Raw genomic sequence first — 12,813 nt, 5'->3', positions numbered from 1 at the left:
AACCATGGGGCTCCTACAGTCTGGGCAAGTACTCTAGCCACAAAGCTAAATGGGACAGCCACCTCCTCCCATGAGTCCTGGCTGTTCTGTGTGAAATTTACTTGAGTCCAATCTGGTAGTATGCTCAGAGGTGGCCTATGGGATTGGGCCTCCCCATATGATTTACGGGGCCGAATTTTTTTTCCCAGTTTGTGAATTGCTCTGGGGCTTAGCTGGAGATAGGCATCTGAGCATCTCAAGTGAGGGAGCAGTATGCGGTCCTCAGGCAAGAGCTATGTGGCTCTTGTCCAGCCATCTCAAGTGAAGCTGCAGAATACATGCCCAGAGGCAAAACCATAGGGGCCGAGTGACTTTAGGAGCCCGCAGGATTATGCAGCAGGCGAGCAGGAGTTTTGTGGGTCGCAAGTGGTGCCTAAAAATGGAACAACGCCTAAGTAGCTTTTTGGAGCCTACTCCATAACCACTGCCACTCAGCCCAGAGGTTCATTTACCCCAGTGCTCTCTCATTCGGTTATAGTGGGGGCCAGTACCGGATGCTACAGAGGAAGGTGAAAGAACCCCTGAAATGGGAACTGATGCAATAACATACCCTACGACGAAAGCTTCTGAATGCCTCCAAAGGTTGGCTTATGCCTTGAAGCAGGAAGAGCAAAGGCGGGTGAGGGGGTATCTTTTATTGGCTAAACTAGGGTTGGTGAAAGAGACGCTTCCAATACACTGAGCTCTTCTTCGGGTTTGTCGCTTTGCCAAACTGGGGGGAACTTTTAAATCTCACGTTACCAGGGGATGTTCTTGTGCGCACCTGTGTTCCAGCCGCTTTTCAATTCGCCGTTTGTGAAAACCAGAGAGCGGAGGCGGGGGCTGGCTCCCCTGGTGCCCGCCATGTGGCGCCCGCACTGGGTTATGCGGCTCAGCCAGCCCAGCGCGGGGCCCGAGTCCGCTCCTCTGCTGAGGCGGGCGGCTGCTCCCAGCAGCGCTCGGCGTGACAGGGCGGGGTCCTGCCCGTCACACGCGGCTTTTGTTTCCCGGAGCTGATGGGGAAAACGGTAGCCGAGCCCCGCCCCGGTCCCTCGCCAGCCAGCGCCACCGCGTCCGCCTGCGGGGAAGGACGAGCGGCCTCAGCCCGGTAAGTGACTCCGACTGGGCGGCCCAGACTGTAGCCGCGGCGCTTCCCTTCCCGCGGGGAGACCCGCCGAGAGCCCGGGCCCAGCCGCTTCCCCTGAGCTACAGCCCCACGCGACGCCCCTGCGCGGCCCCGCGGTTCCCTCCCTGTCGCAGCCCCGGCCCCCGCCGCTTCCTCCTGCGCCCGTCCCGCACCGGCTGCCCTGCGGCTCCCATGACACGAGCCGGTGTAGCGGCACAAACAGCTCTCGCTCCCGTTTTGCTATTTTGGGTGTACTGGGCATGCTCACTCGAACTGAGCATGCCCAGTAACCTTCGTTGTAGCCACTGCCCTCTCTCTGCCCTTACTTCTGCTAACGATTTGCTGCCTTACACCTGCTACTCTCTTTTACTCTTCTCCTCGCTCCTGCCCCCTGCTTCCAGCAGAATAACAGCCCCAGCCCGGGATTATACTGGCAGAATTGGTACAGACCCCGGGGCCGATCTGTGCCAGGATTCCTCCCCGCAGACAGATCTGTTTCTGGGCCAAGAAACAGAGCAAGTTAGTGAAGCCTCTTGTGCTTTGCCTCCATAGTAGTGAGGCGGCAGCTCGCGGCTCGGTGGCGGGGAAGAAGGCTGGGCTGAGAGGCTCTAGGAGCCGGTGTAGCCCCACAAAATGCTCCGCTCCCGTTTTGCTATTTTGGGTGTACTGAGCATGCTCAGTCGAACTGAGCATGCTCAGTAACCTTCGTTGTAGCCACTGCCCTCTCTCTGCCCTCTCTCTGCCCTTACTTCTGCTAACGATTTGCTCCCTCCTCTTTGGGGGGGTTTAAAAGTATTAAGGGGGCAAATCGCAGCGGGGGGGCTGTCAGGGTCTGAGCAGGGGGCAGAATTTTACTGGCCTGGGGGGTTCAAGCTACTGTAGCTAGCGGCAGAAGAGGGGCTGAAGGGCAAAAATCGGTGGTGGGGGGTGAGAGCCGGGGTTAAGCGGGGGAGGGGTGACACTGCCAGACCCCGTGCGGGTACAAAACCCCCGTTTAGGGAGGGGGAGGGGGGGGGAACAGTGACCCCGTGGGATGAGCCACACACTGTGCTCGCTAATCTAGGGGTGTGGGGGGGGCAGAGGCTGTTTTTGTTGTTCTCACAGGGACGCTGCATGTCAGCCTCGGAGCAGGGGGCGGGTTCCTGGGGCTGGGGTCTTAAAGGCACAGGCCTCCAATTCCTAGCCTGTCAAAGATTAATCAACGCAGCTCCTCTCTATCCTATACAAGTGTTGCAGGGCCAGGGCCGCCCAGACGGGGGGGGCCAAGTGGGGCAATTTTCTGCAGGGGCCCCCACGAATATGTCGGAGGCTGCCCCCGCCTCCGTCTTCCCCCGGTGTCTCAGCGTGCCGCGTCCGGGAGCGGCCCTGGCGCACTGCAGCGCGGTGGCTCCAACGCGGTCCGGGGCCGCTCCTGGTCGCAGCACACTGAGGCTCCAGGAGAGGGGGTAAGCGCCATGGTAAGGTGTGGGCCCCCCCCCCCCCCGACCCCATCCTAACCATCACCATCACCCAGCAACAGCCCATTATGTAATTGCAAATGTATACATCCCATTAAAGCATTGAATGTTTTTAAATAATGTATTTCGTGTATTTTCAAATTATTACAAATTAATTTTTGAATGTATGTCACTGGTTATTTTTTACATTTCAAAATACATGTTACTATAGTATTGCAACTGTTTTTATGGAAGGGGCCCCCAAAATTGCTTTGACCCAGGCCCCCTGAATCCTCTGGGCAGCCCTGTACACGGCTACGTTACTGATCCAGCCAGGAGCCTGAATGCGGTGAAATATTGTACAGACACCCCCTCCCTCCAACTCTGCCTCTCACATTTTGAATATGTAAAAGTGTCTTCTATCAGTTTCTATGCCTATATGAAATCACTGCAGTTCATTTCTCTTATATAACGTGCTGAGTTGCTAACTCCCTCCCAGAGCCCACATGTCTGCACCCCCTCCTGTACCCCAATCCCATGCCCCAGGTCAGAGCCTGCACCCCTCACTCAAACTACCCAAACTACCTATAGCCTGCAACCCTCCTGCACCCCAACTCCATCCCAGAGCCTGCACCCCAAAAAGGGATGGATTAACTTTTTGTGGGCCTGGTGCTAAACATATTTGTGGTCCCCCAGGGGGGAAATGGGGACATGGGGCATGGGGGGCAGAGTCCTCAGAGCGACGGGCTGGCCGGGGGCAATGGGAGATGGGTCATGGCACGGCAGGAACAATCCTGCTCCACCTAGCCCAGTACAATGGCACTGTTTACAAACCGGGAGCTGCCAGACGCACACTGGCCTTCCGGCCCTGTGCTCCCATCATGCTTCTTCCCCTTCGGGGCGGGCCCATGACCCCAAGGGTGATACCAGAGTGGCCCCTTTGGTCGATCTGCTTCCTCCTGGCTAATGTGACAAATTGATCTATTGTACGATTGAGGCGCGCTGTTTCACGTATTTGTGTGTGAGTCCGTGAAAAGGGAGGTAAGCTTTGGGGGTACGGAGCATGCCCCTGAGCCCAAGGTGAGACCAGAGTGGCCCCTTTCATCGATCTGCTTCCTCCTGGCTAGCATGCCCCTGAGCCCAAGGTCATACCAGAGTGGCCCCTTCCATTTTTTCCACTGGCTTCCGCCTTCCTTATTTCCAATGACTTGTCTGCTCATGCACCTGTCACTGGTCCATGGGGTTGCGAATTAGGAGGGATGGGGTTTGTGGTCAAAAACACTCACGGTCTGCTTCCTCCTGGCTAATGTGCCAAATTGATCTCTATTGGTCAATTGAGGCGCACTGTTTCACGTTTTTGTGTGTGAATACGTGAAAAGACCCCCACAAACCCCCATGCCCAGTGCCCTCCCACAGACCACTCTGAACCCCCCCAGATCCTCTCACTGCCCAGTGCCCCCTATCTGTAGACCCCCCACAGACCTCCGACAACTGCACAGTGCCCTGCCCCTCCCCGCCCAGAGCCCCCCCCGCAGATTCCCTCACTGCCCAGTGCCCCCCACCGCCCCACTGCCACAACTGCACAGTGCCCCACCCAGACCCCTGCACACTTCCCAGTGCCCCAACACACACAGATCTTCCCACCCCTCACTGCACAGTACCCCCCCAGACCCACCTACTCTCCCACACCCTAACCCCCAGCCACAATACCCAGCCCTGACGGGAGGTGACTGTGTCTGCCAGGCGTGGGGCCGCTGGCCAGGCCCACCTTCTGTTCCTTTCACTGATGCGGTTCCCGGAAGATCCCTGCGGTTCAGCAGACACAGATTTCTATATAAATGTGACAGTCAGGAAAGGTGACTGGTGGTAGGGGCACAAAGGGTCATGTGACCCTTTCCAGGTTTAAGTGCCCCCACCAGCCCAGGCAGGGAGAGGAAGGGATGGGGCTAGAGCCGGCCTGAGGGCCAGAGCCTTTCCTCTTCCAGCCACGCTGCCTGGGAGAGCCGTGCACTCTCCCAGGCAGCTACTGTGCTGCACCAGGCAGCATCCGGGAGTGGCTTCGGGGCCTGGCTGCCAGGAAGAGCAGCCGAATATCAGCGGGAGCTGGCGCAGATCCCAGTCCCCAAGGTAATGTGGGATGGGGCGGGCGCAGGGGTCCCAGGCTGGGGCGGGGCATGGAGGAGTCACATGGGGAGGTCACGTTCCCCCCCTTTAGCTGGTGCCCACCCTTTGTGTCCCTCCCATGAGTCGCCATCCCGGTAAGAATTAAAATGTACTGGATCTAAGAGCTGTAATGCCCGGGGTCAAAGCTGAAGAACATTGCAAATTAAAATTTATGGCAGTTTGCTAGCAGGGCCGCCTTTAGGCCGATTCCCCTGAATCGGGCCCTGCGTCTAGAAGAGCACCTAACTTAGGCACCTTTTTAACTTTTACTCACTCAGCAGTGGGTCCTTCACTTGCTCCGGGATTTCGGCAGCGAACCCCCCGGCCCCGCTCCCCCAGCCGTAACGCCGGACGGATCGCGGAGAAACCCCCAGGCCCGATCCCTCGACCGGAGCGGTGGGCGGAGCGCAGCTAAACCCCCGGCCCCGATTCCCTGGCTGGAGTGGCGGGCACCGCACAGCGAAACCCCTGGCTCCGATCCCCCGGGGGAGCGGGACCAGGGATTTAGCCGCGCTCCGCCTGTCGCGCCGTCCCGTGGATCAGGGCTGGGGGTTTCGCCGCGCTCCGCCCGCCGCTCCGGCCAGGGGATCGGGGCCGGGGTGTCGCCACGCTCCTCCCGGGGCTCCGGTCGGGGGATCGGGGCCATGTCCTTCAGAGCTGCTAAAGACCCAGAGCGAGTGAAGGACCTGCCGCCGAAGTGCTGCCGAAGACCCGGAGCGCCACCGGGTGAGTCATCCCTGCTGGGGCCCCATTGAAACTATTCCAGTCGGGCCCCGCGCTTCCTAAAGCTGGCCCTGCTTGCTGGTGTGGCTGTGCAGGTGTCTGCTTAGGTTCTGCAAATTATGCTTAAAATTAAATATTAAGACATTCATAAAAATTTTTGTTTAAAAACTTGATTGAATCTCCATTTTGACAACGTAAGAACTTATTAGTTTTTATTAGTGCTGGTTTTAAAACTTAAAGGGACACTGTCAACTTAAAATGTAGTCAGTTCCAAAAATGAGTTAAAAGTAGTTTCAAGCAGTACAGACATCCGAGTCCCTTGCCTGTTTTGGAAGGTTTACAATTTCAAATGATTGAAATAACCTCCGTCCCTGCAACATATAAAGATTCATTAGATAAAATGGTAGTTGAGAGACAGCTCTGGTGGATATTGAAGCTCAGTAACGTTGCTCTCTCGATTCTGCAGGGCTGCATTCTGTCACGCCTCCTGTGCAACATATATATTTGGTTTCTGTAGGAGCTAATGAGATTGTTTGGCAGCTGGATGGCATGGAATGGGTAGTTTTTCTCCATTAATGAGTTTATTAGCTCTAAGAAGTTCACAGTAGAGTGCTTTGGGGTCCCCATTTCTGTTGCATTCTGTGGGGGCATTGGTATTCCAAAGACTTATTTTTAGCTACATCTGGAAAAGAATTTGTGACTGCAAAATTTCTGATATACCTTGCCTTTGTGACAGAGAATGATCATGTACTCTCATTTCAATCTAGGGCTCCCCCTTAATATGATTCAGAAGCTACAACTAGTGCAGATTATGGTTGCTTGCCTTCTTGATGGTAGCAGTAGCAAGGAGAACATTATGCTACTCCTCTGAATACTGTATTGGTTTCCTAGTTATTTCTAGGCCTGGTCCCCACTTAGTCCGGACTTCGGACTAAGGTACGCAAATTCGAAGTACCTTAGTCCGGACTTACCGCGGTCCAGACGCGGCCGGAAGTCTCCCCCCGTCGACACCGCGTACTCCTCTCGGCGAGCTGGAGTACCGGCGCCGACTGTGAGCACTTCCGGGATCGATCCGGGATCGATTTATCGCGTCTTAACCAGACGCGATAAATCGATCACAGAACATCGATGGCGTGCCGCCGGACCAGCCGGTAAGTGAAGACTAGGCCCCAGACACAATTCAAGGTGTTGGCATTAGTATATCTATTCTGTTTACCTAAAGTTTTTATGAAGCATCTAGCACTATCCTGTTTAAGTGATGCACAAAATATAGCGAGTGCAAAATCAAATAATGAAAAGGAGTTTTTTCTACAAGTTCCTTTAGTTTGTATTTTTGTTTGTAGGATTTTATGTATTTACTTGTAAGAGCATAAATTATGGGGGAAGACTTTATCAAAGTGGTGTATTTTACATCTTCAGCTGAATACCATCAGGTTTGGGTGCAAGCAATTTAGGAATTATTTCTTCCTTCCTCTATGCTCCTTTTCCCTGCAACCCTCCCCACGCCCCCCAAAAATAACCAAACCAATCACACAACCCATTCCAATGATGCATACATAGCCACCTTTGGGCATGGATATGTGTTACTGAAAAAAGTATGATAGTGTTATGTAAACCTTCCCCAAATGCTTCTCCATTCTGAGATTAAAAAGATAAAATGTTATTTTAGCAAAAGTTAAATTACAGAAATTGGGGCCAAACTGGCACTGTGTGCTTACTTTAAAAGTTTTAATTTTATTTAAAAAATCATTTGGGAGAATAAGAAATTACATAGATACATTCTCCCTGTGAAGAAACACTAATTATTGGGCTCTGCCAACAAAAATATGTATTCGCCAAAGAGTGACTAGTAATAATCTTATCCTTCATGTTATGAGAATCTGGACAAAATCATCCTCTCCTCAAGGGATACTGCTGGCTGAGACTCAGCCCTACCTCTTCCCACTCTTGCTCTCAAAGCTCAGTGGAGCACTGCCCCGTGCAGAACTCCAGGAGAGTAGTTTCCTTCTGGCCAAGGGAAGGAGAAAATACCCTGAGCTGTGGCCTCACATCATCTGGACCTGATTCTGCTAATACCAATGTAAATCAAGAGAAACTCCACTGAGATCAGTGAAATTATACCACTGTAAAAACAGTGTGAAAACAGAATCAGGCCCTCTGTGTCTTAAGAGAGGATCTGCTGGATCTCAGACTCCTCTGCTCATTGAAATGGAATGGATCATTTTGGCCATGTATTAATTCTATAAAACATCTTGACATACATTTAATGTAAAGGATGATGTATATGCTGATGCTCTGTTGTAAGTATGTGTCACAAGGTGGCGCTGTTCCAGCTAAAATAAAATCTGTTCCAATATTGCAAAGAAAAGAAACTGAATACACCTCTACCCCGATATAACGCTGTCCTCGGAAGCCAACAAATCTTACCACGTTACAGGTGAAACCGTGTTATATCGAACTTGCTTTGATCCGCTGGAGTGCGCAGCCCCACCCCCGGAGCACTGCTTTACCGCGTTATATCCGAATTCGTGTTATATCGGGTCGCGTTATATCGGGGTAGAGGTGTATAAGCACTTTTTTAAAAAATACAGCACATATGGGCAATGCAAGATCAAACTGCTTTTCATTTAGATACTTCCATGGTGGATCGGCCAAAATATTGGTTTAAATTTTTTTCTTATACTGTATCTGTTTGCAAATTTGTACAATTTTCATGCAACTTTTCAAAACAACTGCTTTACTCAGCACTGAGCAACGTTAACAAGGCTGTGGAGGACAAATAAATTGTTAAGGCAACAAAAGCTGGGTTAAAGCTTCTAGGGCATGTTAATAAACAGGAATAAATATCCTTTGAAATGTCAGTTTTTTTAAGAATATTTTTCATTAATTTGAAGTCAGTGGGGCTGTTCACCTGGATAAAAGTTTATAGGATTGGAGCCATACGGTTCTTGGTGAAATGATTCATTTCACAATATTATTTTCTAAAAAGCAAACATAAGATGACAACAGCTAATCTATTTAATACAAGGTAGTGTTGTATTATTGCAGAAACGTGTGTGCTTTATGATGCTTTTGTCAATACAAGCATTCACTTATCAAAATAAATAGGGAAGCATTTTAATCAATAGATATACAAACCAGTAGTTCACCTTGGATGAATTTAATTTTATTAAAATCGCAGAAAAGGTATCAAGGTTTTTAGACACTATTCTACATGTAAAGAGAAGTGTTTCAGAACTATTTAATAATTGCCATATATCCCTTAATTTTCATTAGTGCTATCCTATTAACAGATAATAATCACTTTATATGTACAGATCTTGATCCCCTTCAGTGTCATTCTGCTAGGGCTCTGTCAAAGCAGTCACTCTATCGTTAGTAGAACATCATGACTTATGTGTCACTAAAGTAATATGGATGTAGGGTGACCAGACGTCCCGATTTTATCGGGACTGTCCCGATATTTCCTTGTTTGTCCCGCGTCCCGACCGACGTGCAGTCGGGACACTGGACAAACAAGGAAATGCGCCGGAGCCTGGAGCCCGGAAGTGCTCGCACCCCCCCCCCCCCCGTCCCGACTCCACCCCCTCCTCCCCCGATTGGCTCCCTCCCCGAATCCCCGCCTCTTCCCCAGGCTCACCATTCCTCCTCCCTCCGCAAGCGCTGGAGGGAGGCCCGGGAGACTCAGGGGAAGCGCAGGGCCCGGGTGAGTAAGAGTCCGGCTTGGTCCCGAGCAGGCAGGACTCAGTTGGGTGGTAGGGAAGGGAGAGGAGGGGGGCGGCCCGCGGTGCCAGGCGGCTGTTGTTCTCCCCCCCCGGGCAGCGGGACTTGGGAGCAGCCGCTGCTGCAGCTCCCACTGCCGCGGGGGGAGGAAGCGGCCATGGTGCTTGGCGGCTGCGGCTCTGGCGCCCCCGAACTCCTCGAGCCGGGGCCTGCTGCGGGGACCCAGTAGCGCGCACGCTGCGCCCAGCCCCTGGCCAGTCGCGTCTGGGCTGCTGCCCAGCTGGTGCTATCCCGCGGCGGCCCCAGGGCGGAGGCATCGGCAGCCCAGCCCCGTTCGTTCCCCTGCGGGACCCGAGCGGGATGGGTGGGCTGTGGCCTGCTGCCCCCACTCCGGGGCCGCCGCGCGATAGCACCACCTGGGGAGCAGCCCAGACGCGACTGGCCAGGGGCTGGGCGCAGCGTGCGCGCTGCTGGGTCCCCGCAGCAGGCCCCGGCTCGGGGGGTTCGGGGGCGCCAGAGCCGCAGCCGCCAAGCGCCATGGCCGCTTCCTCCCCTGCGGCAGTGGGAGCTGCAGCAGCGGCTGCTCCCGAGTCCCACTGCCCAGGGGGGAGAACAGCCACCGCCTGGCACCACGGGCCGCCCCCATCCTCTCCCTACCACCCAACTGAGTCCTGCCTGCTTGGGACCAGGCCGGACTCTTACTCACCCCGGCCCCGCGCTTCACCTGAGTCTCCCGGGCCTCCCTCCAGCGCTTGCGGAGGAAGGGTTTTTTTTTTTTTGGCCTCCCCCCTCCCCCCCGCGTCCCGATATTTGACTTGGGTGATCTGGTCACCCTATATGGATGCCCCTTTATTGGAGCACACAGAAATTGAATCACACTTCTTATCATGTTACAAATGAATAGCTAACTCTTTGTACAACACTTTATCTGTTTTTTAAAAAATTATTTATTCACTTGCATCAATGATGAAAACTTTAATCTTTTTTAAAAGTACAAAAAAGTTACCAGTTTCCCTTTGCTTTCATTGTGCCATTTCATAGATGTTAGGAATGGGGAAGATCTATTAAATTAAATAGTAAAATGCTAGCCAATACAGGATTGATCCCAAACAATTTATAGTGCTTTATCTAATTCAGTTTTAAAGTGAGACTAGCGAAGAGTCCCCCACCACTTCCTTGCAGAGACTATTTTATAAATTAATAGTTTTCACAACCAGAAGGCTTTTTTCTGATATCCAGCCTAAATTGTTCTGGTCTTAATTTCATTTACTCACCGGGCATCATGCCATTTTTACCCATTCTAAACAATTCCACTCCCTCCTTGTTTTTTACACCCCTCATCATATGTTTATAAATTGTGTTATGATGTCTCCTTCATTTATTGTTTCACCAGTCTATGCATACTTGCATCTTTCCTCCTAGGGTCACTTCTTCTAGTTCTTTAAACATTTTTATAGCTCTTCTACAAGGCCATATGTATAATATAATTATGTGGCTATGTGAGTCTAATCCAACGTCCATTAAAATCTATTGGAAGCTTTTCACTGACTTCTGTGGGAAGGGAATCAGACCCTAAATCTCCATTTGCATTGCATGAATCTACAGAAATAGAACTTTGTGGGAATATTTTTGGAATTTCAATACAATTGAAGGTTATCAAATGGCTTTCTAATCAACTAACCATTGTCACATATAATTCCTGGTTTTCTGCAGAATTCAGTGCATTTATGGCGGGAGCCTTGTTGTATAATTTAGATCTAACATACTATATAATACATGGGCTCTTGCTCTTCTATGAATTTACTCCAATTTGCTGACATCTTTCTGGTGAACATCTTTAAGGTGAACACAGTATTCAAGATGTAATCTTAGCTGAGGTCTATATAGTATAGTTGGACAGTTAACTCCCTGTTCCATGACATGCTCCTATCATAGCCTAAAATCACTTTTTCTTTGCTGAAATATCATATTGCTCGGTTATATAATTTGTCAACTTTTGCCACCAGGTCCCTTTCAGCATTTTTGCTATCTTTCATTAAGATGTATAATAGCCCAATTCAGACAGTTCAGGTTATTTCTAGATTGCGATGAATGCCTTTTTTAGGTTGTCACAAGATTCAACAGCTTTTTACTTTTTGTTTTTTAGAATGAAATGAGTAGATGTTAACCACATGAACACATCTTCTGGCGTGTACATTTATCATAATGGGCAACACTAACTCCAAAAGAAATCCGCCCCCTCCACCAAATAACACAGAAAAGGGTACCAATGTGAGTGCAGGCCAGAGAGACTTCAAGCAAAATCAGGAATTGTGTGGCCTGTCTCTTGACATAGAAGGGATCTCTACAAAAGTTTCAGAAATTCACAGTAGTGATGAGGATCCTGAGGATGTGTTTTACAAGTTTGTGATTCTGCATGCTCAGAATGATGCAGATGAAGCCAGCCGACTCCAGCATCTGCTACAAAATAATTTTTGTATTAAACCTGGAATAATCTTTGCTGAAATGCCTAGTGGTAGACATTTCTTACAAAACTTAAATGATGCTGTGAATAGGTCAGCATGGACTATTATTCTGTTGACAGAACATTTCTTGAGTGAGGCTTGGTGTGAGTTCCAGTCTTATGCCTCCCTGATGAACGCTCTTAACAAACAGCATAAATATAACTCTGTCATACCCCTGAGGCCACTGAATAATCCACTTCCAAGGGAGAAGACTCCTTGTGTCCTGCAAGCCATTAATGCACTGGAAGAAGATAGTCCTGGCTTTGCTAAACAAGTGGAGAAGATTTTCCAGGAGTCGAAATATAGGCAACAGCAAGCAATGTGGAAGAAAGAAAGAACAAATGAGACACACTAGAGCTAAAGACATGCATAAAGACAGTTAAATTGATAATTAAATTGAAGGAGGTAAATCAGTTGTCTTACTCATCTCAAGTAAGAGAGAGAAACCTTCTTTTGAAAAACTAACCTACAGAAAAGATGGTGGCAAGTTTCCCATAAAGGCATTATTGTTATTACTTAACACCTGTATGTTTTCAGCAGTATTATCAAGATGTGGCCAATCATCACCTTGACCCCTTTATTTATGATATGCCACTTTCCCCTACTTTTTTGTTTGTCTGGCTTCTCTTTATATTGTACGCTCTACTGGGCAGATACTGTGTCTTCTTTTAAGTTTGTACAGCTCCTCACATGTTGTTGTTGCTACTGGAAACAAATAATAAATGGGGTAGTACTAACAGTGGCTGCTACTGAGAGCCAACAGAAGCGACACAGGATAACATCCTGTAAGGAAGGCTATTCTATTAATAACAATCTTTATATCAGAAATATAAATATGTTAGAAATACTTACCAATGTTACGAAACCAGGAAAATACATTCAGCACCCTACAAAATATATGCTGCTATTTTAAGAAGAATCTCAAAATATGTGTGCTCTATTTTTGTCATGTTTGCAATTGTTAAAAAGCATATATTTTCTAATGATGCATCTTGACCAAATGGGTAGGTGCATTTTAAAAATTAAAATAAACAAACACTCTCAATTTCTTTTGACTAAACTTGTTTTTTGTTCAAGTCTTAAAGAAAAAACTGGCAAAGTGATGCATAGAGAGATGAAA

The 12,813-nt window shown here is 49.7% G+C and overlaps 1 protein-coding gene across 6 annotated transcripts in view; it reads left to right on the top strand.

Annotated features, from left to right (window-relative positions):
- Positions 1 to 12,741, top strand: part of TICAM2 (TIR domain containing adaptor molecule 2) — a 25,659-nt gene extending 12,918 nt beyond the window's left edge. The window contains exons 1-2 of one of the 6 annotated variants that reach the window (XM_005300134.4): positions 987 to 1,126; positions 11,336 to 12,741. In XM_005300134.4, coding sequence (XP_005300191.1) covers positions 11,395 to 12,048 — 654 coding nt within the window. In that variant the 5' untranslated portion in view covers positions 987 to 1,126; positions 11,336 to 11,394 and the 3' untranslated portion in view covers positions 12,049 to 12,741. Of the gene's footprint in view, positions 1 to 986; positions 1,127 to 1,641; positions 1,664 to 4,567; positions 4,708 to 4,746; positions 4,839 to 5,446; positions 5,470 to 11,335 lie in introns of those variants that run through there. The other 5 variants (XM_065550344.1, XM_065550342.1, XM_065550340.1 and 2 more) reach the window with 5 other exon arrangements.
- Positions 12,742 to 12,813: the final 72 nt, after the last annotated feature.

The sequence above is a fragment of the Chrysemys picta genome, chromosome 6 (genome assembly GCF_011386835.1).
Source record: "Chrysemys picta bellii isolate R12L10 chromosome 6, ASM1138683v2, whole genome shotgun sequence".
Taxonomy (NCBI): domain Eukaryota; kingdom Metazoa; phylum Chordata; order Testudines; family Emydidae; genus Chrysemys; species Chrysemys picta.
This window is presented reverse-complemented; position numbering and strand designations above follow the sequence as displayed.